This window comes from Pongo pygmaeus, chromosome 19 (assembly GCF_028885625.2).
Source record: "Pongo pygmaeus isolate AG05252 chromosome 19, NHGRI_mPonPyg2-v2.0_pri, whole genome shotgun sequence".
Classification (NCBI taxonomy): domain Eukaryota; kingdom Metazoa; phylum Chordata; class Mammalia; order Primates; family Hominidae; genus Pongo; species Pongo pygmaeus.
In genome coordinates this window covers 69,142,277-69,170,181 of record NC_072392.2, presented here as the reverse complement: position 1 = coordinate 69,170,181, position 27,905 = coordinate 69,142,277, and the positions used below count along the sequence as shown (strand labels likewise).

General features: G+C 48.7%; 2 protein-coding genes across 6 annotated transcripts in view; both read right to left on the bottom strand.

The window, feature by feature from the left end:
- Positions 1–184: 184 nt before the first annotated feature.
- Positions 185–7,090, bottom strand: SLC35B1 (solute carrier family 35 member B1). 3 transcript variants are annotated; one of them, XM_063655930.1, is made up of 9 exons: positions 6,918–7,090; positions 5,809–5,912; positions 5,060–5,190; positions 4,724–4,754; positions 3,984–4,141; positions 2,958–3,084; positions 2,070–2,176; positions 1,740–1,893; positions 185–407 (listed from the first exon to the last, which is right to left on the bottom strand). In XM_063655930.1, exons 1-9 carry the CDS (start codon positions 6,926–6,928, stop codon positions 355–357), a joined length of 876 nt encoding a protein of 291 aa, XP_063512000.1. In that variant the 5' UTR covers positions 6,929–7,090; the 3' UTR covers positions 185–354. The 3 variants fall into 3 exon arrangements, with proteins under 3 accessions (XP_063512000.1, XP_054312515.1, XP_054312517.1); XM_054456540.2 differs by having other exon boundaries at positions 6,573–7,049; XM_054456542.2 differs by lacking the exon at positions 6,918–7,090 and having other exon boundaries at positions 5,060–5,165.
- A 2,088-nt stretch (positions 7,091–9,178) lies between these two features.
- FAM117A (family with sequence similarity 117 member A) overlaps positions 9,179–27,905 on the bottom strand; it is a 53,839-nt gene continuing 35,112 nt past the window's right edge. Inside the window, exons 3-9 of one of the 3 annotated variants that reach the window (XM_063655928.1) lie at positions 21,418–21,513; positions 19,210–19,320; positions 18,645–18,779; positions 16,823–16,969; positions 16,368–16,569; positions 15,019–15,169; positions 9,179–10,404 (exon numbers count right to left, since the gene is read on the bottom strand). In XM_063655928.1, the coding sequence (XP_063511998.1) occupies positions 10,104–10,404; positions 15,019–15,169; positions 16,368–16,569; positions 16,823–16,969; positions 18,645–18,779; positions 19,210–19,320; positions 21,418–21,513 (1,143 nt within the window). In that variant the 3' untranslated portion in view covers positions 9,179–10,103. The remainder of the gene's footprint in view (positions 10,405–15,018; positions 15,170–16,367; positions 16,570–16,822; positions 16,970–18,644; positions 18,780–19,209; positions 19,321–21,417; positions 21,514–27,905) is intronic. The other 2 variants (XM_063655929.1, XM_054456538.2) reach the window with 2 other exon arrangements.

Below are 27,905 nucleotides of genomic sequence, written 5' to 3'. Positions count from 1 at the left end.
CGATCTCATAGAGTTCCTCCCTATAATGCTCAGGCTCTTGGGGGAATCACCCACTCAACCATGCTAACCACACCCGTGAGAGGAGCAGCCTGGGTAATGAACATCCAGCTCTGCCTCTTCCCTCCCTCTTTTATTTACCATAGACTGCTCCAGGGCATGAAGAACAAAAACCACCAACTCTGTCTTGTTAAAATCCAAGTGCATTTTTTAGAATATGTGATTTTGCTTGATTTTATTTTTTTAAAAAAGAATGGAACTCAGTCCCATATTCCTATTGAGTCCATTTTCCCAAGAGATGTCACTGTTTGAGATAATAACTTAAATATTCTTGAGGTGGAGGTAGTCTCTCTCTTCCTAATGGGATGTCTTCTTAGCTCCTTTCCCGAACTTGGCATCAAGACCAAGACCTATGAAAAGGAAGAAAATGGGCTTAGCCTTATGGGGGGAAATGAAACTTACCAATGATTGTGGTGGGGTGGGGTAGTCAGCCTTGTATCTCCAAAATGGGGGCTTTAAATAAAATACACGTCAGAACACTGGTTTTATGTAACTTCCTCAGAGACAAGAGAATGGCACCAGGATACTAGTTATTACAGATATCTGTATCTATGTAAATATATCTATATATAGATATAGATAGATATAGATACATATATATAATACAGCAAGACTAAAAGAAGTCAAAACTTCTAGGCTATGGCTGAATGTGGTGACTCACACCTGCAATCCCAGCATTTTGGGAGACTGAGGCAGGAGGATCATTTGAGCCCAGGAGTTTAAGGCCAGCCTAGGCAACACAGCAAGACCCCATCGCTACAAAAAAAAATTAGTCAGGTGCTGTGGTACATGCCTATAATCCCAACTACTCGGGAGGCTGTGGTGGGAGGATCGCTTGAGTCCAGGAGATCAAGGTTGCGGTGAGCTATGATTGTGCCACTACACTCCAGCCTGAGCAACAGAGGGAGACCCTAGGAAGGCTGGATTAGAAATAAAGCTTCCTGTTCTCTTTTTATTTTCTTTTGACACAGGTTTTCACTCTGTCACCCAGGTGGGAGTGCAGTGGTGTGATCACAGCTCACCTCAGCCTCCACCTCCTGGGCTCAAACGATCCTCCCACCTCAGCCCCGAGTAGCTGGGACCACAGGCGTGTGCCACCACGCTCAGCTAATTTTTGTATTTTTTTGCAGAGACAAGGGTCTCATCATGTTGCCCAGGCTGGTCTCGAACTCCTAAACTCAAGTGATACTCCTGCCTCAGCCTCCCAAAGTGTTAGAATTACAGGCGTGTGCCACCACACTCAGCCTCTTTTCTCTTTTAAAGAAGTTTTCTCTGGGCTGAGCGCGGTGGCTCATGCCTATAATCCCAGCACTCTGGGAGGCTGAGGCTAGGGGGATCACCTGAGGTCGGGAGTTTGAGACCAGCCTGACCAACACGGAGAAACCCCATCTCTACTAAAAATACAAAATCATCCGGGCATGGTGGTGCATGCCTGTAATCCTCGCTACTCGGGAGGCTGAGGCAGGAGAGTTGCTTGAACCCAGGAGGAGGAGGAGGCTCACCCGACACGTGAGCTGAGATCGTATCATTGCACTCACTCCAGCCTGGGCAACAAGAGCGAAACTCCGTCTCAAAAAAAAAGAAAAGTTTTCTCTAAAATATTTAAATAAATTTCATAAATATACAAGTAAATTTTAGGAGAAAAAATTCAGCTGTCACTGTGTCTCTGTGTGGCCACTTACCCAGGAACACAAGCACGGTGCCCACCCACTGCATGGGGCTGATGGGATTGGCGAAGAGGATCACAGAGGCCAAAATTGTGAAGAACTTTCGAGTTGTAGTGATGATGGAGCAGGTCAGGGGACCAAAATACACAACCGTCATAAAGATGAAGCTCTAGAGAAAGATAAAGGTGAGGTCCGGTGGGCTCCTGGGTATCTGCCATTGGTCTAAAGTCTATAAACAGACCTCAGGGCTAATCTTGCCACCCTCTTCTTCCAGCCAGGCCAATCTTTCTTAGGGAACCAGCTGCCAGAGTAGGGAAGCCAAGCCATCCCCTTTCAAGCACTCACCTGACCCAAGGCACTGGTCAGCCCAAAGAGCAGGATGTTATAGATGATGGCAGGGTACCTTTCAGCAAAGCTCAAGAACTCCCAGAGCTCCCCAGTGAACAGGATTCCTGAGAAGACATGTCAACAAATGTACGGCGCATTTTGTGCACACAAAATGTGCACACACACACACACAGACTCCTGCACATGTCCTGTTAAAGAACTGCAAGGGAGGTGGGACGCGGGAAAGTGTATGGTGTGGGTTTGCATCATCTCATCATTGATTCTTCTCATATTTTTCTCTGATTAGAGAAACTAAAGAGAATTTTGTGAGAAAGGCTTGAAAGTTAATGAGTTACTTCTACCAAAGTGATTACAAGCAGAAATCCTCAGATGCTGTAGAGATGCTGACCCACACATCCTTAGCTCAAGGAAGCCCCTCGCATTAGTCACCTCCAGCCATCAGCAGCCTCCGCCATTAACCCCAGTGTGCTGTACAAAAAATACTTTCTACATGTACCCAAATATGAAAAGTTAGGAAGCACTGATTTCAAAGCAAATCATTCACATTTGAACTCTTTTCAGCATATAGCTAACTCTGTTTCCTGTGAGCACTACGTGTGTCTGACTTCCCTCATGAAAGTTCCCAGGTACCTCCCTGTGTTTTACTAGAGTGTCTTCCCATGACACCTGACACATGACTCTCCTTCATTGTGCCAGTAACAAGTAGCAAACAAATCCTGCTGGTGCAGGTTTTTCCAGGAAGGTTTCTCAAGGGCTTGAACAAAAGGGCATCTTGAAACTAATTCAGGCCCTTGGTCTGGGCAACTAACAGCTAGAGGGATCAAAAGGATGAAGGCAGCCTGCCCTCTGGTGATACATGGGAAGAACAGCAGAACTGGCTCTCACCCATTCCCAGCAGCAATGTCGACCAAAGGTTGATGTTCAGCATCATGTGGTTGGAGCCTGTTTGGTAATGAGCCCGCATGTGGTCCTGGGAAACACCAGTCAGTCCATCCAGAGTCAGCGATAATAGCTGGGAAAGAAAGGGTGCAGCCTGCAGTGAAGTGGTCAACAGGGCCCTTTCCTAACCCAGGACACAGGATTGTCACTCTCAGAGGCTCCTCGGAAAGCCACTGCCTTTAAAGTCCTCAGAACAAAACGTTGCCATTTGGTCACAGGTGGAAGGTGGGGAGAGACCATGCTCACTGCCCCCCACCCCTGCCCCCCAGCCCAGGAACTGGACTGACAGGCTAACTGAGCTACGTAGTGATTTTGTAATCAGAGTAGAGCAGGAAGCTCACTGCCCAACATACTGGGAGGGGAAAGGTAGTCCCAGCAGGTTAGCTTCCTAGCTTGGAGTATAGTGCTCCAGAGACTGGATCCTGTGCTTAGGCTGCCTGGATTGGAATCCTGACTCTGCCACTTCAAATAGCCAAGTGACCATGGGAAAGCGAGTTAATCTCTCTGTACCTAGTTTCTTCATCTGTAAAATGGAGATAATACTACATATGAGATTATTGTTGTAAAAATTAGTCAATTAACATGTAAAACACTTGGAACAGTGCTTAATGCATACATACCATCTACTATAATATTATTTTAAACTCTGGCTTCCAGGTTTCTTGGAAAGCCACAGTGAGAGACATTATTCCTTCCCTCTTTGCTCTCAGGTCTCTGTGACTTCACACCAGGATTCAGCCACAACCCTCAGAGTTATCTCTTCTTCAGAATGAGAGCTGAGCTGTAGTTAAATATTTCAGGTTTCCCACTATGGCATTAACAGAGCCAGGGGCCTGCAGCAAAAACCAGATATGGGGACAAGGAACACCACAACCTCCCTTGACACACAATTGGCCTTCTACCTGCCTAGGTGAGACTATCCTTTGGTTAAGTTTGCTGGAAAAGGCTGCCTTCCCCAACAGGATCTCATACCAAGAGTAGCTCTCCATAGCCGACTGTGTGTTCTTCTATCCCAACAACTTTCTTGGGTTTGTACATGAAAAGGGCCACTCCAGCCACAATTAACAACACACACAGGTACTTGGCCAACGGGTATTTCTTCTTCAAGAGGGTCACCCCAAGGAGCATGACTACGGGGAAAAAACAGCGGAAAATTCAGGCATCCATAAGGCATCGATGACCCCAATACCCTCCCTCCCAGGAATCAAGAAAAGACTCAGGGAGAAAAGAATGACTGAGAAGGAAGGCTTAGAGAGGACAAAAGGAGGGTGCCAGGCTGGCACCTAGATAAGGATTGAGCAACAGGGTTAAGTATAAGACAGGGAGGAGGTAGAGAACAAAGGTGAAAAGTCCAGGAAGGGACAGGACAAGGGTGGGGAACAGTGGAGAAGGAAAAGAAGTTGAGATAAAGAAACTGATGATCCAAATGGGAATTAAGTTGTCTAATGACAATATAAACACATGCAACACAGAAATGGCTGACCAAGTGAAGCAGGCTAGGTCAGCCTTTAGCTCCTATTAAGGATTACCAGCCTATGAACATCACAAGAAGTGACACAGATGACAGGATGGGCAGCAGGGAGAGCTGGGGGAAAGTCCCTGGGGACAGCCATGATGGGATGATGAAGCCGAGAGCGACACAGTTGTAGCAGAGAGAGACCTTACTATAGGAAGAGTGACGACAGAAGAGGAAGACCATCTTCTTTGCTTACCTGGGATTGGCTTGCAGGATTTACCAAGGACCTGAAATTAAATCCAGCAAATAATTTCTGAGCATCTGTGATGTGTCAGGTACTATGCTAGGTACCGCACTGATTAAGATGAATAAGCACAGGGCCTGCACCAGAGACCTCAGCCTCAGAAAGCAGCCCTATCATGGCCCAACCCACCACCACTAAACCTAAGTTCTATGGTTCTATACACTCCTAATGTCTTAGAGGACCGTTATCTTTTTTTTTTTTTTTTTAAACTCACAGATCTGAGGGAAGAACTCTTAGTCCTTTTCAAATGATATCTGAGCCAACCATCGTCCCACCCTGAGGTTTCACCTGAGTTGGGTAGTTGACAAACTGTAGTGCTGAGTTGCTGGAGACCATGGCACCCAGATAGGAGATAGAACAGGCAGCATAGAGCCAGCTCCGGGTACGATCCACCCTGGCAGTGTCAAAAAACTGGATCACTGGGAGAAGACAGAAAAAAAAAAAAAAGAAAAGAAAAAAAAAAAAAAGAGAAACCTGGTGGGGCTAGGATGGACCACTAAGCAAAGCTGAAGCCACATGAAAGGAACTTGTCTGTCAAATAAGACACAAGCTATTTCTGTCCTGTTACACTGGGAAATCTCTGAAAATTATTCATCTTTCCAATTCTACCTAAGCCCAACAAAAGACCACATGCAGGGCGGAGGTGGGGGCCGCATTCAGTTCAAGGGACCAGTCGGCCCCGCTGCTAGTCCCCAGGGAACAAAGAGAGAATGCTCAAAGCATGCTTGAAGCTGACACACAAAAGAAACTCAAAGGGAAAGAAAAAAATGTTTTAAGTATTTTCAACGGGGATTTGGAATATAGAAGACCCATTCTCTGAACATTTCTAACTCAGAAGCTGATAAAAATTGGGGAAATAATATTTTACTCCACTTCAAAGTCATTAGTTTTACAGACTTCACAGAGAGGCTGTGTAGGTACAAAATGGGGTGGAGATCATGAGTTAGCCTTTAAGGTTGAATCAATGCTTAATGCCCAGCATACTGAGGGAACTTGGGGTGGTGGGGTACCCAACAAATTACTATCTAGGTACTCACAGATCTTGGCAAACACAGCATTGATCACACATTGAATGAAGACCAAAGTTAAGGCAAAGGTGAACGTCTCCTGCTTGGCTCCTTCCCCATACTTTCCTCTTGTTCTAGAAATGAAATGCAAGAGAAAAGAGGGAGAAATTAGTATATTTCACTCACTGTCATCTAATATATCCCGAGCCACTGAAAACTTTAAAATTATCTTGCCTCTCTGGATGTAGGCAGAGTTTGTAAGGACCACTAGGCTCATTTGCAAAAGCGGCTGATTTTACTGGATCTAGAAACTAGACATCCCAGCCTACTGATTCCAAAGCCTAAGAAAAGAATACCCGAAAAAGAGGGAGAGGAAACATGCAGAACGAGATAGTGAAATCAGGTACCCCAGGCAGGAGGAGACGGTATTTCGGCTATGGCACCAAGGCCGAGGGCGAATAGGTTGTTTGCAAGCATCTGGGAGTACCAAAAGGGGGCCGACTCGGGTCCTGTTTGAGGGGTAGAAGTCTCAGCCTGTAAATCGCAGGCCCTCAGAACCAAGCAGGGAAAAACAGCTAAGAAAAGAAAATAACCAAGTCCGAAGAATCCAGAAAATAACCCTGGAGTTCTGGAATTCTGGGTAGGCTCAGCCATAGCTGCAAAAGTAGTGGGGTGCTAAGAGGGCGACAGCCGGGCAGGAGGACAAAAGGAAAGCCCAGGTCCAGAGGCAGAAGGCCCAGGACCCTTGTCACAGGCTGGGGAGAGAATGTCGACCCGCCCCCGGGGTCGCTCACATCTTTTCCTGCAGGATCCCATAGTAAAAATAGCAGACAAAGACACCCAGGAAGCAGAGCGGCAGGCGCAGCCGGTCGGGCACCAGGGAGCTGCTAGAGGCCATGAGACGCCCGGAGGAGCCGACTGGAGACCCGCTCACAACCGGCACCGGCAGCAGCGGCGGCGGAGGCGACAGCTCCAGCCGGACATCGCCGACCGGCGGCAGGGGCCTCATAGGAGCTGCATGCGACCGCCGTCCAGCAGGGCCCAGCAGGCACTACCAGAACTGCCGGCTCAGGGCTGCCAAGGGGAAACTCCTCAGAACCCAGCAACCACTTCCTAGGAAAGAAAACCCGCCCTGGGACCTTGGCTCCATCCCTGAGGGCCAGGGGAACCGGCAGCCTCGAGACTAATCCCTCGCCCTGGAGATTTTCCAATCAGGCAACTCTGAGGACAACTGCGATCCAGAGCACCACAGGGTGTCCTAGAGCCACCTGGGCGCAGAATAATGACGTATAAGGATGTGGAGGCCACCAATTGGCTGCGCTGTGCGAAGACGGACAGGTGGGCGCGGCAGGAGGAGGTGTGGCCGGCAGAGCAAATCCAATAGTCTTTTCCGCGGCGGGCGGCCAGGCTTCTGCTGGGTCCTAATGCCAAAATCTCTTACTGGAGCCTCAGCGCCGTCTAGCTGCTGCCCAGCGTCAGCGACTTTACCTGCTCATTACCTAGGCACATCACTAGGCTTCCAAGGGGGAGAGCGGCACAGTAAGTCTCGGCTTGGTCACTTAAAGGTGGGGTAACCTACCCGTGTCACCCAAGTTCTGAGCCAGAGTTTTCCAGGTCTGGAAACTAGGGATAATTAGTAATAGCCGCCTTGTCGCCTCTTGGCTGTTGTGAGGATCAAATTAGAGTGTTTTGTAAACTGTAAAGTATGCTGTGCAAGTTTAAGGTATTATTAGTCATCACTGTTTCTCAGCCCTGATCTTATTTCCTCACATCGAGGGGTGGAAATGGAAGCTTACTGAAGTCAGTTTTCTTCCAAGGCTTAACAACTCACCAACAATGGCGCAAACCCTTCCGCCGCGCTCCTGAATATTTCCCGTTAATGAGCTCCTCGTTGGATCCCTTCCTCATGCAAGTGTTGGGTCTCCACTTGCTGGCACGAATTGCCAGGGCAAGACTGACCTCAGGTCTTCCTACTACTACCTCCAACCCCCTACTTAATTGGCCCAAATCTCCGGCCACCGGCTGGACTCTGGGCTGCTCTTTAGGTCGAGGCTCCTTCTCTTCTAGCAGCCTGCTCTTTTGGCACAGCCTCAGGCAAAGGAAGGAAATACTGGGCAGCACCACACCCATCGCTCCGGGCCTGACTCACTAAGGCTTTGCGGGGGAGCCAGAAGTCTTTTAGAGGGAGGGGTAAGGGATAGAAGATAGGGTCTGTCCCCAGCCCACTGTCTCCTCGATATTAGTGGCATGGGAAGCCCCATACATTTGCTCTCTTGCTCAGTAGCTTACACTACTAGCTCAGCCCGCGATGCCAGGGCACCAAATAACTGGGAGGAGAGACCTGCCAGCTCTACTTCTTTACCAGCTGGGACCTCAAACAATTCGCTTGTCCTCTGAGTCGAGTTTCCTCATGTGAAATTAATGGGAATATAATAACAAGCAGGAGAGCACTGTGGTTAGAAACATGGGCACTGGATTCAAATGATCAGGTTTCCAATCCTAGCTCCCCCACTTCATATCTGTGTCTTTTGGGGAAAGTTATTCAATCTATTTGTCCTTCCCTGATTATACAGTGGGACTTCTCTTACTGGGTGGTTGTCATATTTCAATAACACTTTATGTAAAGCACTTAACATGGTAGCTGGTTCTTACCAGCCCAATGAATGGTGGTTGGGATAGCCTGGTTTAGGAGTTTGTTGTCAGGTCTTATGAGGTAGATACAATTGTACTTATTATGACTGCCCTTGGGGTAGTCAACTGTTCACCCATACAATGGGGATATGTCTTTTGTGAAAATGCTTTGGAAATTCCAAAGCATCATTGAAATATTGAGATGATTATTCCCATTTTCCCCAAAAGCCTAAGAGCTCTTACAGGTGCAGCATTATAAAGGCTGTGAAAGGATAAGAATAGTGTCTTTGTATATTTTCTTTGTTCCCTTCAAGGGAACAGTATGCACACTATGTTGTGGGTACTCCCTGAGATGAACCAAAGCTTCCCCAAAACTGTCAAGAGATCCAACCAGTGCAAAGAACACCCACAATGTCAAACTGTCTTCCCTTGGTCACCTGCTTTTCCTTTCTGAAATCCATTGTCCTTAGGGAGCTTTTTCAGACTCATACAAGAATGGATAATTTCCCCAGTGACTCCCTCACCCTACCTATAGGACAAACCACCCTCTTCATTCTAGACAGCCTTTTCATGGGTCTGTTGTTTATATGTCCATGTAAAGTATGCAAGCATGGTGTCCAGAGGACAGGAACTCTGTGTACAGCCATAACACCACCCAGATGTGGGAACTGAGGCTCCTTCTCTTGAAGACAAAGATGAAATGATCAGTGTAATACCCTTAATCTCTACCCCACTCCTCCTTCCCCAAATATTTAACAGAACTTCAAGCTGCTGGGAATATTTATTTATTTATTTGGTCTATTAACACCAAGATCTGCAAAAAACAACCTCTAAACACAAGATAAGAAAACTCGAACATTAACATTCTTCAATTTTGTGTAAGCTCTGCAGTACGGAAAATATACAAACTTCAAACAGCTGCAAAAATAGTGTCTTTGGGAGAAAATAGAGTCTCTACATCGATACAAGAAAAATAGGCATTTTTCTAATCCAATCCCAGCCCTGGGGCGGGCGGAGAGTATAGAGTCGCCATTTGCCACCTGGAGGAATGCCAGCTCTCCTCCCCACTACCCACCTGGGGCTGGGTGGGCTGGGCTGCTACTTAAGACAATCTTTAGTCAGGGTGAAAGCGAGATGAAAATGCCACTTGGGAAAACACTTGTTTCCTCCCTCTGCCAGCAGCTGAACTGGTCAAGTGTTATGGCCTGTTAGGGCTGCTTTGGTCAGCTCCTCCAATGAGAGGGAGGCGTGGGGATAGGGCTGAGAGGATGGGGGATCTATCTTATGGTCTCCTGGAGGAGAGGGAAGGAAATCTGTGGCGTCTTCTCTCCTTCGTTCATGGCCAGCTTGCTCTGTGACAAAAATAAGGGCCTCCTATACAGTCATTTGGACTGACACCCAAGGGTGAGGGACTCAAGACCTTCTGGGTGTTTTCCACCAAGTGAGGGATGTGGCAGGTACACAGGTGTGAGTTGTGAGCTGCCCAGCTACTAGTGGAGAAGGCAGGTCCCATCATGTTCAGAGGGGCCGGTGCCCATCAAAAAGAGGACCCAGGGCTTTGACACAGTAAGTGAAAGAAAGTGCTCGAAGGCCGAGAGGGAAGGGCCCCTCCATACCCCATCTCAGGGGACCTGGGGAGGGACCTGCCACCAAGGCACTGGTCTCTATGGTAAAGTGGGGCAGGGGTGGGACCCTCAGACCATCAAGGAGCTCTGGAAAAGCACAGGCTCTTCTGATGGTGGGGTGCGCTGCCATGGCTCGAACGGCAGTGGGGAGGCCTTGGAGGCCTCTGGATCCTTCCGAGGTGGTGGCCTGGGGCTGGCCGGGGGAAGGGGAGACCCCGGGTTTGAGGGGCAGTTACGGAAGATGAAGCCCATGCCGGGGAAGAGGGGCTTCATCAGGTTGACGGGGCAGAAGGCTGAGCCGGTCGGGTTGAAATGGACTTTGTTCTTGTCAGGACAGGAAGTCAGGAAGGCCAGGTCAGGACCTGGGGACCTGGAGGATGAAGAGACACACACAAGACACATGTACACACAGAGAGAAACAGACAGCGAGAGAGGGTGAGATATCACAGCATCAGGGCAGCAGGGGAGCTGGGTCTCTGTTCAAACAGAATCGAAACTTGACCGAAAACCAAACCCCTCAGCTCTCTATTTTTAAAAAAATATGGCTAAACAACAGGAAATGCACTTTAGCTAAAAAGAGGAGGGATTGAAGGTAGACAGGAAGGAGAACTTCCTGACAATGTGATTCAAGAAGTGGAGACCAAGAAATCTTTTCATTCGAAAGATTTCATCAGTGGCCGGGCACGGTGGCTCATGCCTATAATCCCAGCACTTTGGGAGGCCAAGGTGGACGGATCACTTGAGGTCAGGAGTTCGAGACCAGCCTGGCTGACATGGTGAAACCCTGTCTCTACTAAAAATACAAAAAATTAGCTGAGCATGGCAGCACACTCCTGTAATCCTAGCTATTCAGAAGGCTGAGGCAGGAGAATCGCTTGAACCCGGGAGGCGGAGATTGCAGTAAGCCAAGGTCGTGTCATTGCACTCCAGCCTGGGCAACAGAGCAAGACTCCATCTCAAAAAAAAAGGAAAGAAAAGAAAAGAAATATTTCCTTAGTGAATGGTGTTTTGGGGACAGACCACATGCCTGAAAGCAGAGATCAAAGCCAAGTGACTAAAGTGGGGTTTCTCAGCCTTGGCACCACTGACATTTTGGGCTGGATGATTCTTTGTTGCAGCGGTGGGGATGGAGGCATTGTCCTGTGCATTGTAAGATGCTTAACAGTGTCCCTGGCCTCTACTTACTAGATCCCAGTAGTACCACGACTCCTGCCGTCTAGCTGTGACAACTAAAAGTGTCTCTTGATATTGCCAAATGTTCCCTAGTTGAAATCTACTGGCCTAAAGAATCTAATTGTTGGGCACATTTGAAAGGTATGGGGTTCTTTGTTGTTGTTGTTTTGTTTTTGAGACAGAGTCTCACTCTGTGGCCCAGGCTGGAGTGCAGTGTGGCAGGATCATGGCTTACTGCAGCCTCGACCTCCCCGGTCCAAGCAATCCTCTCACCTCATCCTCCTGAATAGCTGGGACTACAGGCATGAACTACCATGCCCAGCTAATTGCTTTATTTTTATTTTGTAGAGAAGGGGTCTCTGTATGCTGCCCAGGCTGGCCTCCAGAAAGGTGTGATTTTCAAAACTTTGAGAGGAAAGGATGGCAACTACTGTGAGAAAGGCAGCTAGACCTTATCAGAAGATCTGGGTTCTAACTCACCATGTGGTCCTTGTCATATCTGTCTCACCCTCCTTTTTAATTTTAATTTTTTAATTTTTTTTAGAGACAGGGTCTTGCTCTCTCACCCAAGCTGGAATACAGTGGTGTGATCATAGCTCACTGCAGCCTCAAACTCCTAGATGCAAGTAATCCTCCTGCTCAGCTTCCCAAGGAGCTGGGATTACAGACGCCTGCCACCATTCTAGGCTAACTTTTTGTTTTGTTTTGTTTTTGGTAGAGATGGGAGTCTCACTATGTTGACCAGGCTGGTCTTGAACTCCTGTGCTCAAGTGATCCTCCTGCCTTGGCCTCCCAGAGCACTGGGATGACAGGCATGAGCCACCGCACCCAGCCTGTCTCACCTTTATAATGTGAGAGGAATCATCCCTCCTCTTTTGATTGTTTAGGAAGATGGAATGATAAAAGGTCAGGTCAGAGAGTTCCTGAGTAAGGGATAGCCCTGATTCTTTACTGTCTGTTCAAGCCTAGAGGGTGAAACAGCCCTAAGAAGCTGATGGTTTGAAAAATCCCAGGTGAGAAGACAAAGGTATGGGAAGATGGTGAAGCTCTGCCACCAATGGTTCTCACCAATCACCTTTTTCTTTTTTACTTTTTATTGAAGTATAATATATACACTCAGAGAAAAATGCACTCAGTATACAGACTGATAAATTGGTTACCATCTTTTTTTTTGGACAGGGTCTCACTCTTGTCCATGCTGGAATGCAGTGGTGCAATCTTGGCTCACTGCAACCTCCGCCTCCTGGGCTCAAGCGATTCTCCCACCTAAGCCTCCTGAGTAGCTAGGATTACAGGCACCCACCACCATACCTGGATAATATTTTAAAATTTTTTGTAGAGAGGGTGTCTCCCTATGTTGCCCAGACTGGTCTTGAACTCCTGGACTCAAGCAATCCTCCCTTGGCTTCCCAAAGTGCTGGAATTATAGGCATGAGCCACTGCACCCAGCCAATTACCATCTTAATTCCGGAATGCCAATAATTCTAGAGCCCAGGAAGAGCAAGGTGTGAAGAGAAGAGCAGAGACCTGGCACAGAGTCAGGAGAGGTGGAGGGTAAAGGCCCATGTGCTGGGTGTGTTTGGGAAGGCCTGGCGTCCTAGAGACTCCACAGTGGCAAGGGCTTCCCTGACAGAGAAGGGTTCAAAAGAGTCCCAATTTATGGAGGGATGGGGAATGGGCAAGAGAGAGAACATTCTAGGTGTGTGCATGTACATGTTGGGAAGGTGACCAAGGGGAGACCCAGCAACACTCAGAGAACATGATGGCAACCAGCATGACCTTGAATACCTTGACTCCTTGCCTGGAAAATCCAGATGATCTTAGAGGGGACAACAGCTAAGAAGGGGGAAATGTGGCAAAAGAATGGCTTAAACACACAAACTTCCCAATAGGAAAGTTGATTAAATAAAGAAACCTCAGTGAACTACAGAATTTCAATATCCCAGCATATCTTAGAAAATCACTGATGGATCACCACCACTCTTATTATTATTATTTTTTTTTGGAGACAGAGTCTCAGTCTGTTGCCCTGACTGAAGTGTAGCAGTGTGATCTCAGCTCACTGCAATCTCCACCTCCTGGGTTCAAGCAATTCTCATGCCTCAGCCTCCTGAGGAGCTGGGATTACAGGCATGCACTAACACACCTGGCTAATTTTTGTATTTTTATTAGAGGCTGGGTTTTGCTATGTTGCCCAGGCTGGTCTCGAACTCCTGGCCTCAAGTGATCTGCCCACCTCAGTCTCCCAAAGTGCTGGGATTACAGGCGTGAGCCACTGCACCCAGCTGATCACCACTTCTTTTTTTTTTTTTTTGAGATGGAGACTCACTCTGTTGCCCAGGCTGGAGTGCGGTGGCGCGATCTCGGCTCACTGCAACCTCTGCCTCCCAGGTTCAAGTGATTCTCCTGCCTCAGCCTCCCAAGTAGCTGGGATTACAGGTGCCTACCACCACACCTGGCTAATTTTGTATTATTAGTAGAGACAGGGTCTTGCCATGTTGGACCAGGCTGGTCTCAAACTCCTGACCTCAGGTGATAAACGCCTACCTCAGCCTCCCAAAGTGCTGGGATTAGAGGCATGAGCCACCGCACCCAGCCCACCACCTCTCTTAAAGGGTTAATGCAGGGGCAGGAAGCTAAATGAGCTGACTTTAAGGCCTCTTCTGGCATTGAGTCTATGAAAAAATCAAGATGAGCTACATCTTAATTTCCACCCACATTTCCAGGTTGTAATTACTCCACCATAATGTGGATTGAGGGAGGGTACAAGAGCCTAGAGTCGGCTGAAGCTAAGAGATCTGGCCTCTTCCCTCCACAGCTTCTCAGAGAGCCTAGGAGTCTTGAAGGGATACCAGGCAACAATAATAACAGTAACAAAACCTCTAGTGGCAATGGTTTTCTCTGTAACTCCTACTGTGGCTTCTGTATGTACCTTCGGCTGCCACCATGGGTTATTGCTCCCTTATTTGAGATACAAATGGTGCTCTCAATGACCCAAATCCAGTCCCAGCTACATCTTCACTCACACACCATGACTAAACTTCCTGACTGCCACTGAAACCCCAACTTGGTGTGAATCTGCCCTGGTGAGTATTAAGCTGGCAGCAGGAAATGAAATGAGCTCTTTGGTGCCTGCTAACGGAGACAGGGGCATTTGGAAAGGTTGGCTCTCAATTCTCTTGGCTAATGGGAGGGAAGTGTAAAGAAATCAACAGAAGAATGGCTTCTGAGCGATCCAATCCGGTTTGGAAGTTTTCCATAGCCCTTACTTGCAAGGACTGGAAATTTCTGTCTGGGAGTTCATGACACTTGAACCACTACAGCCACAGGGTGGAGACTTGACTCCGAAGCTCGCACTGTGAAGCTGTTGAGGCCCCCATTCTACTCCCGTGGGGCGGAAACACTTCTGATCTCTGACTGAGGAGAAATACTAGTATGTTCTCCCACACCCCCCATCTCTCTCTCTCTCTCTCTCTCTGACTATGGTCTAGCGAATTCTCACACCTTCCTCGGAGATGGAAAAAAATAGAAGAAACAAAGGGCTTAGGTTTCAGATATATTTTCTTTCCAGCTCCTGCTGCGCTTGTGGCTGGCATGTGGGCAGAGAGCAGGTTTCTATGGAGATAATGATAAGCAAAGATTTAAGTGCTCAGAGTAGGTAATGTCAACACGTTTGATCATGGAAAGCTGGCAATACTTATCATCTAAAGTTGACAACACCTCTATGACAAGAGAGAGTCCGAGACTGAAGAAGGTGGGAGAATGTAGGCCCACCCTCCCCTCCCACACCCTGTCCATTTGGTGTACTCACGTGGCTTCTTCAAACACACGCACTTTCTCACAGCCTTCTGGGGGCTCCCGTTTGAAGACGTAGCTATGATTAGGCCGAGGGGAGGCAGCAAAGGCAAGGACTGGAGATGGGCTGCCATCTTCAAGAAAGGCTGGGTGGCCTGGAGAGGAGGCTGTGAACAGAGCAAGGCTGAGTCTAGTGGAGATGAAGGGAAGGCCTCCACTTTTCTGGGTCCAGGACTGAGGTGTAAAGTGGCAAGGCTGGGGACACATGGTAAGGAAGAGGGTAGTGGGTGTGCTTATCCAGTGTGATTATACTCTACCTTAAAAACCTTTGAGGCAGCTTACAAAAATACACAGTGTATAACAGAACAGAAAAACGGAGTTGAATGGATGGAAAGTTAAGATCTCATACCAATTCTATATTCCCAGGAGGTAGACTGGGCCCGGAACCCCAAATCTCAGACTTGAAGGAATCCTAACTGCGTCTCTCTCTGCCTTCTTCCAAGACTGTAACACCCTCCCTGCCAACATACCACAGCTTCTTCCTGTCCACAGTCTTGAAAATCTATCCTTTCTTCCAAGAAGAACTCTTCTCCGACTCAGAGAAGCAATCTTTACTCAACCCCACTTGTAGGATAAAATTCCTCTCCCTTTCCACACAGTGAATGTACTTTGCCTAGGTTGCAAATATTGACTTTATCTGTATTTATCTCACATTTATTCCTCCTTACTCTATGCTCTGTTTACCCATGCGTATTGTTAGATCATGCCCTTGACCAGCCTACCTCATGGGCTTGCTGTGACAATCAAATCAGACAACATAGGCACAATGCTTTATAATGTAAGGATCATTATTAGGAGGTAGGAATTTTATCTCATTTTCTCAGAGAAGTAGCTAGGGCATTGTAGAAAGTAGAGATTTGGAGTAAAAAAAAAATGGGTTTTGGTCTGGGTCAAACTATGCAACCCTGGGCAAGCAACCACATTCTCTTACTTTGTATCACTCACAACCACTTTGAAACCATTGTTGGGAATGGGTACAGTGGACACCTGAATGAAGACTCGCTGCTTTCCCCTACAGCTTGCTGAACCTCAGCCCAAAAATGGGGATGGCAGGGATTGCTTCTTTGGATCCCAGTGAGGATTAAATAGAAGTATAAATGCAGTGACTTCATAAATTATCAATCAGAACAGGATGTATGGGACCATTATTATCGTTGGTATAATGTGCAGAAGAAAGATGACTCATAAAGATATTCTAGTGGGGTACTGAGAATGCTGGGCCTGAATTGACTAGAGGTGGAAAAGGGAGTGGAGCCACTCGTGTGCCGCAGAGTCAGCCCTGCTGCCTCAGCCTTCGCAGCTTACCTTTGTCGTTGGGGGTGGATGCCAGCTCCTCGGCGGCACCCCGATGTTCCTCATGACTGGCCAGGCCACAAGGCTGGGGAGATGCCAAGGACATGGAAGGAGAGCTGGCAAGGTTGCCAGGCTCCAGGAGGAGGAGGGGATGATCACAGCTGCCACTCTGGGGAGGAGCTGGGGCCCGATGCCCATCAGGGATATCAAGGATCTAACAGGGAAGGACGGTGAAGACTGTCAGCCCTGAGTATTTCAGGCCTGCAGCAGCACAGTGACCCCGAGGGCATTTCCCTTGCTGTTGTCATTCTCTATCCATGACACACAACCACGGAACACCATTTCCTCCAGCCATTTATTTCCCTGGCCACCCCTTAATCTAGAAGAAACTCCCTCCTGTTTCTTCCATAGCACTTTGCTCTTATCCCTAATAGCACTCACAGTCCAATGTATAATTACATATTCACCTGTAGGGCTTGATCAGTGTGTTGTCCCCATAAGACTATAAGCCTCATGAGGGCAGGGACCTTCTGTGCCCTGGGCTCTAGGAACACAAAGATGATAATGTATGCTGGAGGGCACAATAGCAGCAAACCACCAGGAGCCTGTAAGTGCTGTAACCATTGCAGAACAAGTATGCTGATGATTAGCATGTGTTACATACCTCCTCACCCCCTTTTAAAAACACTCAATGGTACTTGAACCTGTAGCTCACCAAATTATGTGCATGTGTTTGGGTATATGTAAAATCCTGCATAAATGCAAATTCAAAACCAACTAGTAGGTAAATCATAAACTGAGAAGTGTGCCCATTAGAATCATATTAATATTGGCCAACTGGCATTCCCCAATTAAACTGTGTCAAATATAAAATTGTGCCTGAGGCCAGCTGGGCGCAGTGGCTCACTCCTGTAATCCCAGCACTTTGGGAGGCTGAGGCGGGCGGATCACGAGGTCGAGATATAGAGACCATTCTGGCTAACAAAGTGAAACCCCGTCTCTACTCAAAGATACAAAAAAAATTAGCCAGGCATTGTGGCGGGCACCTGTAGTCAGTCCCAGCTACTCGGGAGGCTGGGGCAGGAGAATGGCGTGAACCCAGGAGGCAGAGCTTGCAGTAAGCCCAGATCGCGCCACTGCACTCCAGCCTGGGTGACAGAGTGAGACTCTGTCTCAAAAAAAAAAAAGAAAAAGAAAAGAAAAAAAAATGTGCCTGAGACTAGCACGGTGGCTCATGCCTGTAATCCCAGCACTTTGGGAGGCCGAGGCGGGTGGATCATGAGGTCAGGAGATCGAGGCCATCCTGGCCAACATGGTGAAACCCCCTACTAAAATACAAAAAATTACCCGGGCGTGGTGGCGCATGCCTGTAGTCCCAGCTACTAGGGAGGCTGAGGCGGGGGAATTGCTTGAACCCGGGAGGCGGAGATTGCAGTGAGCCAAGATGGCGCCACTGCACTCCAGCCTGGCGACCAGAGCGAGGCTCTATCTCCAAAAAAAAAAAAAAACAAAAAACAAAAGGCCGGTGGCTCACGCCTGTAATCCCAGCACTTTGGGAGGCCGAGGCGGGTGGATCATGAGGTCAGGAGTTCAAGACCAGCCTGGCAAATATGGTGAAACCCCATCTCTATTAAAAATACAAAAATTAGCCAGGCGTGGTGGCGAGCGCCTGTAATCCCAGCTACTGGGGAGGCTGAGGCAGAGAACTGCTTGAACCCGGGAGGCGGAGGTTGCAGTGAGCTGAGATCGCGCCACTGCACCCCAGCCTGGGCAACAAGAGTGAAACTCCATCTCAAAAAAAAAAAAAAAAGTGCCTGAGACTTCAGCAAAGGTAGCACATATTCTGCCTGGGAGTGGAGTCGGGGAGAAGGCTGCATAGGAGCAGCTTGGCATGAAGGAGGCATGCGTATTACCAGGTAGAGATGGAGAAGGGGCAGGGAGCAGCAGGCACTGAGGTGCCCGGTGCCGAGCACACAGGGAACAGTGACAACCGGCAGTTTGGCTGAAGATGACCCCTGTCTGTTCCTCCCAGTGGGGGGGCCTCCTCTCTGCCAATCCTTGCCCCCTGTCTTTGTACTCACCACCACAAAGCCTGCCCTAGTGACATGGGTTAAGGCCATTTGAGACTAATAAACTCTATTTGCATTCCTTTTGCAGGCTGGTGTTTGTATGCTGCTGTTTGTGTAGCCATAGCCTGTGAGGACCCAGAGAGCAGGACTCCCAGTTCCCCTCGCCCAGGCCAAGTGAGGCACGGACTGTGGTTGCACTCAGGGTGCAGCCGCCACTCACCCTCAGCAGCTCCTCTTCTCCCTGCTCCTTCACAAACACCTCCTCCAGCTCTTGGTTGAGCCCTTCCAGGCTCCTGTGCAGGCAGGGGCTGAGTCGCAAGACAGGGGACCCTGAGGGGAAGCTGGGAGGGGACGCCTGAGGAAGAGGCAAATGACAAAATCACACACAGCCCCACCAGGCCTAGACAGTCATTCATTCTGACCAGTGGTAATGGTCATGTCCACACAGCAGAACTGAGTGAATGAAGGGTGATTTGGGGACAGTTACAGATTGCAATAGGTCCACTCAGGGCAGTTTTCTCCAAAAGTTTGAGCTTTGCAGAGTCTACTGTGTGCTGTAGAGTCATTGCCTCAATTATATGGGGATGGGGTAGAAGAGAGGGAGATTCAGAACTGCAAGAAGCCCTTCCAATATCACACAGCAAGACCAAGTTTGGACTAAAACTTCACAAAGCATGCAGTGTGGTAGGGGGCTCGGCAGCTCCAAGACCCAGGAAACCTCTGCCCATGTAGGGAGGCCTGCATGGAGGAGAACAAAGGGGAGAGGGCTGGGGGAGAAAACATACCCTCAGTGCTCCCCGCACTGCATGGTCCCCTGGGAGTGGGGAACCTCGCTCCTTCTCTTTCCCACTGCGGCTCAGCTTCGTCCTCTGCAGTTGTTGCTTCAACTTGGAAATCTAGCAGCCCAGAGAGAAGAAGACAGAGGCAGATTAAGGAAAGCCAAAGTGCACTGGGTCCCTCTTCCAAGGAGTGGCTCCTGCCAGAGGCCCATGAAGATATATACAAGGAGGATGGAAGTTAATCTTCCATCTCAAAATAGCTCAATGGTGTTGAAACTGTGATGATCTGTTCCTCAGACGAGTTGGATACCTCACTTAACTAGATGGATTGGATTCCAAAAAATTAAAAACATACAACATGGAAACCATCATTTTGTCTTTTACAGATTCCAAAGGCATGGACTACCCCTCTTTTTTTGTTTGTTTTTTTTTTTGTTTTTTTTGAGACTGAGTCTCGCTCTGTCACCCAGGCTGGAGTGCAACGGCGCGGTCTCGGCTCACTGCAACCTCCACCAGGTTCAAGCAATTCTCTGCCTCAGCCTCCTGAGTAGCTGCGATTACAGGCTCCCACCACCACCCCCAGCTAATTTTTGTATTTTTAATAGAGATGGGGTTTCACCATCTTGGCCAGGCTGGTCTTGAACTCCTTACCTCGTGATCCACCCGCCTCAGCCTCCCAAAGTCCTGGGATTACAGGCATGAGGCACTGCGCCCAGCCCTACCCCTCTATAAATAGCAATGGAAGATGATGTTTCTGAATGCTAAGGACATTCAGAGTACATTCACAACGATCTCAAAGGCCCTGAGACCAGGAAGGATGGGGATATTCTCCCTTGTTTAAAGTAGACTACACTAGGAACAGGGATAGACACTCAAGAAGGGAATATTGGATTTCGTCTTGACTTTCATATCCTGAGATTATTACAGATTATCATCAACTATTTTGAATATTATCCCATCACATGTGCAATTCTGGACCTTCTTGCCCTCAACTGGAAAATGCTCAGGGGATGAAGAGCTATTTAAATATAAGCCTAAATGAAATGGAATTCAGAGAGTAGATCTGCTGCCCACAGCCATAAAATTTATGACTAGAGCCAAGAAGAAAGAGCTTTCCGATGTGCTATTGTGGGTCACTCATACCACATCTCCCCATTCTTAGTGTGAATAACTTGTTTACTCTGACCATTGAAAAGTTTAAATATTTTTTATTTTCCCCTTGTCTTAAGCTCTCAACATATTCACTTCATATTTTCTCATTGTTCTCAGCAATAGAGGGCAGAAGCAACTTCCTCTTGTAAAGGGGTGCAGGGTGAGTCCTATCGAGTTGACCCTCTCAGAAGCTGCCACACAGCATGTCAGGAGGAGCTGATGGGGAGCCCTGGAATATTCCAACCTACGGCTTTCTCCCCTTAACCTCAATGACTTGAGCACTTCTGAGGGAGAGGGAGGGCCAGGAAAAAGTGTTTGGGAACATTTCGTTATTTTTCTCTTCTTTTGAAAATAAGGCTAGGGCTGGGCGTGGTGGCTCACGCCTGTAATCCCAGCACTTTGGGATGCTGAAGCTTGCAGATCACCTGAGGTCAGGAGTTCAGGACCACCCTGGCCAACATGGTGAAACCCATCTCTACTAAAAAAAAAAAAAAAAAAACAAAAATTAGGTGGGTGTGGTGGTGGGTGCCTGTAATATAAGCTACTTAGGAGGCTGAGGCAGGAGAATTGCTTGAACCCAGGAGGCGGAAGTTGCAGTGAGCCGAGATCATGCCACTGTACTCCAGCCCGGCCAGTAGAATGAGACTCTGTTTCCAAAAACAAAAAAACAAACAAAAAAAAACCTAGATGAGTAGTTAAGAAGGAAATGAGGCTGGGAGCTCCTAATTCCCAGGAACTCCCTCCCCGTCTTCCTCCAGTCTCTGAGCTGCTTATCTGGATCCAACCCCAAAGAACAATGGTGGCTCCAGCCCTGTGCTTGCTGCTGAAAGGCACTAGCAGCCTCTGGCCAAGCCCCTGCCTAGCAGGAGGGTCTGGGCTCCTAAGACCTGGCCACTTGGAGAGTGGGAGTCAGCTAGGAAGGAGCCATCTCATCAGGAAAAGGCCAGGTCAAGATAGGAGAGGTGAGCAGTGTGACTCCTCCGTGGAGCAGATGCATTGCATGGTACTAGGGGATCGAGAAGAAGCCGCTACCCTAGGCAGGGAGTCAAAGTGGGTAGCTACCTCTTTTCGGTGGTCTGTGCTGCCCCAGGATGCTGAGCGCTTGTGTGCACAGAAGCTGGCACGCTCACCTTCTAGCTCTTGCCAGGACAGGGGTGTCTGCAGGGAGAGAAACACAGTGAGACAGAGCAGCTTCTTTGGCAGGCACTGGGGAACAGGCACACTGTTTTCTGGGTAGAGGTGATGGCTCTTTGAGCCCTTCTCTCTGCTCATCAACCTCTGAACACTCCTAGTCAGTGTTCTTCTTCAGGCTTCTCCACCTGCACTCCTTCCTTCCCAGTTAATGTCCTCCAGCAAACGTTCCCTGATGACCCAACAGGGCCAACCTCCTCTTTACTCTTTTCTGAGTGCTATACATGTATGATATCCCAGTTATTCCAGCTGATCCTCAGTGGTGAGGACAAGTATTGCCACTCCTATCCCAACCAGCTCCAAGAGAATATAGGCTCAGGCTCAGGGAATCACTGGCACTCTTTATTCTCTCGCCCTCTACATGTCTAGCACAGGCCCAGGCTCCTGGGAGCCTAATAAAAACAAGTTAATATATAGGAGTGCATTAAGGGATTATTAACCGGTAAAACAGGAAAAAGGTCAACATAGTCCCCTGACCAAAGCAGGGGACTCCTGTATGGTGCAGTGCTTCATTTTTCCCTGCACATGGAATAAAGTGTTGCTCCCCTGACCCCCGCCCCCGCTGCAAATAAGCAGGAAGGAGACATTTTCAGAAAGGAGAGAGCCACAGTTCTGAATCCAGCCCTGATTCCTGATTCCTCTTGGCCTTATCACTCCTTTTCCTCCCGGGCCTGCCCAGCCCTCATAAAAACAGGGCCCTCAGTCTGCATCTCCTCTCCCTTGCTGCACCGAAGACAGAGTGTCCAAGATGGAGAAAGGGAGAGCTGCAGGACTACTTCCTGAGCCCCGACCCAAGGGAGGAAGCTGTTGGCTCTAAGCATGAAGCCAAAGAGGCCCAGATCCCTCCCCACCACCAGTATCCCTACTTCCATTCCAAGGGAGGGGCCCAAGGGGGAAGGCTCCAGTGGAACCAGTTTCTCTCTAACTTCTGTGCACAAGCACAGGCTGCCAAAAACATGAGGGCCTGGGAACTGTCTCCTCCAAGAGATCTGCTGACCTCCCCCGAGAGGTTGTTGCAAACAGAAAAGGGGGAGGACGGGGAAAAAAACCCAACTACTCGCCACCCAACAGCTGCTAAGAGGAGCTCGGCGGGGGAGTCTGAGCAAGCTTGTGAGAGCAGACGGCCGGCCGTATGTGACAGCTGCAGTGGAGAGGGGCCACTGGGGATTGGGGCTCCCTGGCTCTTCCTTCTCCCAGCTGCTCATGGATCAGCACCTTTACTGGGCCATGCAACATAGCCAGGGTGAGACAACTGCCCTAATTTTCTTGTTCTGATGAGCATCACGAGTAAATAGGTAACAGAGGAATCTACAAATGCTAAATAAAGCATCCAGAGATCCATGTCCCCACAATTCCCTTCTTTAGGAAAAAGGCAGACAGCACATCCTTCAGGCCCAAATCTTCAGCATAAACCCTAAAGCCATATACTGGCTCTGTCAGTATATGGAAAGCTACTTCCAAATGCCCATGTCTCTCTAAACCAGGGTGCTACCAGACAAAGCCTCAGAAAAGGCTGGTGCATGCACTGAAAAGTGAGGAAGCCCATCTCTCCCAGCCACCTTGACCCAGCAGACACACAAAGGATCCTCTCCTCAAGGCTCCAGGACCAACTCTAAAGATGACCACCTCTGCTAATCAAAGCTGGGCCCCGCACCCCCCACGCAAACCTGTTGTCCCTGGAAGGTGGCAGAGGCTGTAGAGGGATGACAAAACTAAAGGGACCGTTCTGCCCATTTCCCTACCTCAGGGAAGATACTGTACTCACAGGTGGGTGGTAACACAGAGGAAAAAACAGCCACATTCAGGCTGCCACAGGTACTACTAATATCTCTTGCAAACTCTTCAAGTACCTTTCTTCTGGGATATGCGAGAGGGTGGAAAGAGAAATGCAGGCTAGCACAGGACTTAAAAAGGATGTGAGGCTGGGGGTGGTGGCTCATGCCTGTAATCCCAACACTTTGGGAGACTGAGGCGGGTGGATCACTTGAGGTCAAGAGTTCGAGACCAGCCTGGCAAACATGGTGAAACCCCGTCTCTACTAAAAATAGAAAAATTAACTGGGCACCTGTAATCCCAGCTATTCAGGTGGCTGAGGCACGAGAATTGCTTGAACTCAAGAGATAGAGGTTGCAGTGAGTTGAGATTGCACCACTGCACTCCAAGCCTGGGTGACAGAGCAAGACTGTCTCAAGAAAAAAAAAAGAAAGAAAGAAAGAAAAAAGAAAAAAAAGAAAAGAAAAAGAAAGGGGAAAATCATAGCAGCTAGGGTCATCTCCTCTCTCAATCCAAGGGACCCCACCTCTCTCCGCTCTGCAACGTCTTCCACCAACCACTGCCTTCTCTGTGTAGACTATACTACTAAGGCCATTCCTTTGTGTCAACACCCAACCCCTGGCCATAGAATTCACCATCTGACCCTTCATCCCACGGGCGCTCCATCTTTGGCTCTCTGTCCTCCCAAGCAAACCCATTTCCCTCTCCTTTTTCTTACCTTACCCCCAACCTCCAAGCCTGGTCTCCCAATCTAAGACGGCCTGCCCGGCCAACTATTCCCATTCTTTTTGTCAGGGAGCCTTTCCTAACTTGTCTGCCTCAGGCTGACTGCTCTTCTGCTCTGTGTCTCCTCCTTGCAGATGGGCTCTGAGTGTACATCATTCGTGCAATCAACAAATAGTGGCTGAATGTACACTGTGTGCCCGGTACTGTTTCAGGCACTGGCCATACAACCATGTACAAAACAACACAAATACTTGTCCCGTCTGAGTTTATGTTCTTATTGGGGAGACAGTTTAAACAGTGATAAGTGCCAAGGAGAAAAATACACCAAAGAAAAAGGATAGGAATGCTGGGTGGGGGATACAATTGGAGATGTCAGGGAGGCCCCCAATGAAAAAGTAACATCTGAATAAAAACACGAAGGAGGTGAGGGAGTGAGTCATGTGGGTATCTGAGGTAAGAGTAATCCAGACAGAGGGAACAGACAGTGCAAAGGCCCTGTGGTGGCAATGAGCCTGGCATGTTTGAGAATGATAAAGAGGCCAGTGTGGCTGGAGCAGAGTGTGTCAGGAGATGCAGTGACAGGTTAAAAAAACGGCTCCTCAAAGTTGAGGAACCTATAAATGTTACCTTGTATAGTAAAGTTTTTGCAGATGTATTAAGGATCTTGAGATTATCCAAGATTATCTGGGTGGACCCTAAATACCATTACAAATGTCCTTAAATAAGAAAGAGGCAGAGGGAGATTAGATGTATGCACACTGAAGAGGATAAAGCGATATGACCACAGAGGCAGAGACTTGAGTGATGTGGCTGCAAGCCAAGGAGTGCCAGCAGCCACCAGAAGCTAGAAGTGCAAGGAACAGACTCTCCCCAGGAGCCTCCTGGGAGAGAATGGCCCTGCCAACACCTTGATCTCAGCCCAGTGAAACAGAACTTGGACTTCTGGTCTCCAGAACTGTGAAATAATACATTTCTGTGGTGTTAAGCCACTAAGTTTGAGGTAATTTGTTAAAGCAGCCTCAGAAACCTAATGCAGTAGGTTATCCTGTGTTTGAAGTTGTTGACATGCTGACACTGAGTATTCTTTTTTTTTTTTTGAAATGGGAGTTTCACTCTTGTTGCCCAGGCTGGTGTGCAATGGCGCGATCTTGGCTCACTGAAACCTCTGCCTCACGGGTTCAAGCGATTATCCTGCCTCAGCCTCCCAAGTAGCTGGGATTACAGGCATGTGCTACCACGCCTGACTAATTTTGTATTTGTAGTAGAGATGGGGTTTCACCATGTTGGTCAGACTGGTCTCGAACTCCTGACCTAAGGTGATCTGCCCGCCTCAGCCTCCTAAAGTGCTGAGATTACAGGCATTAGCCACTGCGCCCACCCGACATCGAGTATTCTCAAGGCAGAAGTGTACACAGGTGTTGACTATAGTCCCTCCTAAACTGGGAGTACCCAGAGTGGGGACCGTGTCCAAGGTTGGATAGGACTCCTCTTCTGAGTCTCACCATAGAGTCACAGGTAAGAAAAGCTCCCCTTCAAAAAGCTAACCTGGCCAGGTGCAGTGGCTCATGCCTGTAATCCCAGCACCTTGGGAGGCCAAGGCAGGAGGATTCCTTGAGGCCAGGAGTTCAAAACCAGCCTGGTCAACATAGTGAGACCCTATCTCTATAAAAGAAATAATTTTAAATTATCCAGTTATGGTGGTGTGTATCTGTCGTCCTAGCTACTACGGAGGCTGAGGCAGGAGGACCACTTGCGCCCAGAGTTCGAGGCTGCAGTGAGTCATGATAATACCACTGCACTCCAGCCTGGGCAACAGAGCGAGACCCTGTCTCAAAAGAAAAAAAAAAAAGAAAAAAGAAAAAGAAAAAACTAACCTCTGGCCACAACAGGGGTCACACCATGCTGCTCAGTCATTCTAGATGACCCTTTGGAAGCGGGGTAGAGCTAGAGCTCAGCAGACCAAAAAGTCATGTTTGTCTCCAGGCGCAGTGACTCATGCCTGTAATCCCAGCACTTTGGGAGGCTGAAGCAGGCCGTTCAGATCACTTGAGGTCAGGAGTTCAAGACCAGCCTGGTCAACATGGTGAAACCCCGTCTCTACTAAAAATACAAAACAATTGGCCGGGCATGGTTGCACATGCCTGTAATCCCAGCTACTTGGGAGGCTGAGGCAGGAGAATTGCTTAAAGCTGGGAGGCGGAGGTTGCAGTGAGCCAAAATCAAGCCACTGCACTCCAGCTTGGGCGACAGGGCGAGACTCTGTCTCCAAAAAGAAAAAGAACAAAAAGTTGTTTGTCAGGGGGAGTCATGCACTGGAACAGATTTGACACCCTGGCCCAGGGTGAGCAGCTGAGGGACAAGTAGGGTAGCTTCTGACCATGAGTGGCATGGGCCAGCTGTGCAGATGATACTTAGGTTATGCAAAACTGGACGTGGCCAGACCAAGGAAGCCTTGCCTGGGATTGAGGTCCCAGAGCAACATGTGGAAGGACAGCTGGGCATGGGGGTGGAGGACAGTTTCTCAAAGAGCCATCTAATATAATGAGAAGGAGGGGCAGGATGAAGCTGAAAACCTTCCAAACTGGAATCTCTCAGCCTCCAGCCCAAAAGTTTCTACCTAGACTCCATGACCACAGGCAGGAAAGTCCTGGCCCTCACAGTCTCCAGTGACCTTGGCACCTGAGTAAGCTCCATGTATGGAGCTGGGCTAGGCCCTGGGAACGTAACCCACTATCCCTGCACGGGACCGTCAAGCAGCATGGTGCCTGGCCTGGTGTGGACCATCAGGACCACGTGTTCAACTGAAATTCTGCAGGGAATCAGTCCCTTAGGTCTGTGGCCAAACAAAAAGGCCAGAAAAGGCTCTGAGGGTGGTCTTCTGGTCAGCACTGAAAACTGGCTGCAAGTGGCCAAGGCCACCATCTCTGGCCCTACCGTGACTATGCAACCCTCAGATTTTCCAACATGGCCCCATTTTCAAATGTTCGGTACTGTTGTCAAACTATGCTGAACAACTGGTCCTGATCGCCAATCTGGAAAACAGGCAGTGTGCCCAGGCCCCCACACCCACAAAGAAAAACATTTTTAAAAGGTCCATGATGGTCAGACTGAATTGTGTGTCATCACTGTTGGGGCACTGGCTTGGGAAAACAGGGAGGATAGTACACAGGTAGGGGAAAGACACAGGAAGAGAAGTCTTCCCAGTGAGCATGCCCACCTTCACCTCTGGCCTTCCTCACACTCCATGTGGTTTGTCAAGACTGAAGCTTTTTTTTTTTTCTAAAGGGTAAGTAGGGGCTAAAGAAAAAAATATCCTATCATAGAAGCTTCCCCACCTTACCTGGGGAATGCAGAGGGAATGGGGCTGAGAATGAGTAGAATGGGGGGCTGGGCTAGGCAGCACAGGTACCCAGAGTCCTGTCCGTCAGCAGGATGAGACCAACAGGGGAACTTTGCTCAAACAGTCATTCCAGCTGTGATGAGACCACTTCCTCCCTCCAGAAAAGTACACGAAGACTCAAAGGTTTGCACAGCAAGAAGGGAGAGGGGTAACTGCAGCCACCGGCATGTACTGCTCTCACCCACCCTGGCCTGGGCCCAGCCACTAGGAGTGGCCAACACAAAGCAATCGGTGGCCAGCTCTAGTTTACCAACTGGCCTGGTCATCTCTCCCACCGCTCAAAACATGCAGCATCTCCGAAGCACTTCTTCCTCAATTACCATGTTCACACATCCTCCTCCCAAAAACAACCAATATCACAAATAACATATATCCCACACCCTTCCTCTTTCCTTGCCCCAAATATTTAGGTAACCCAGTTCTCCATGTCTGACTGTAAATGGCCTGAGGACAATCCTTT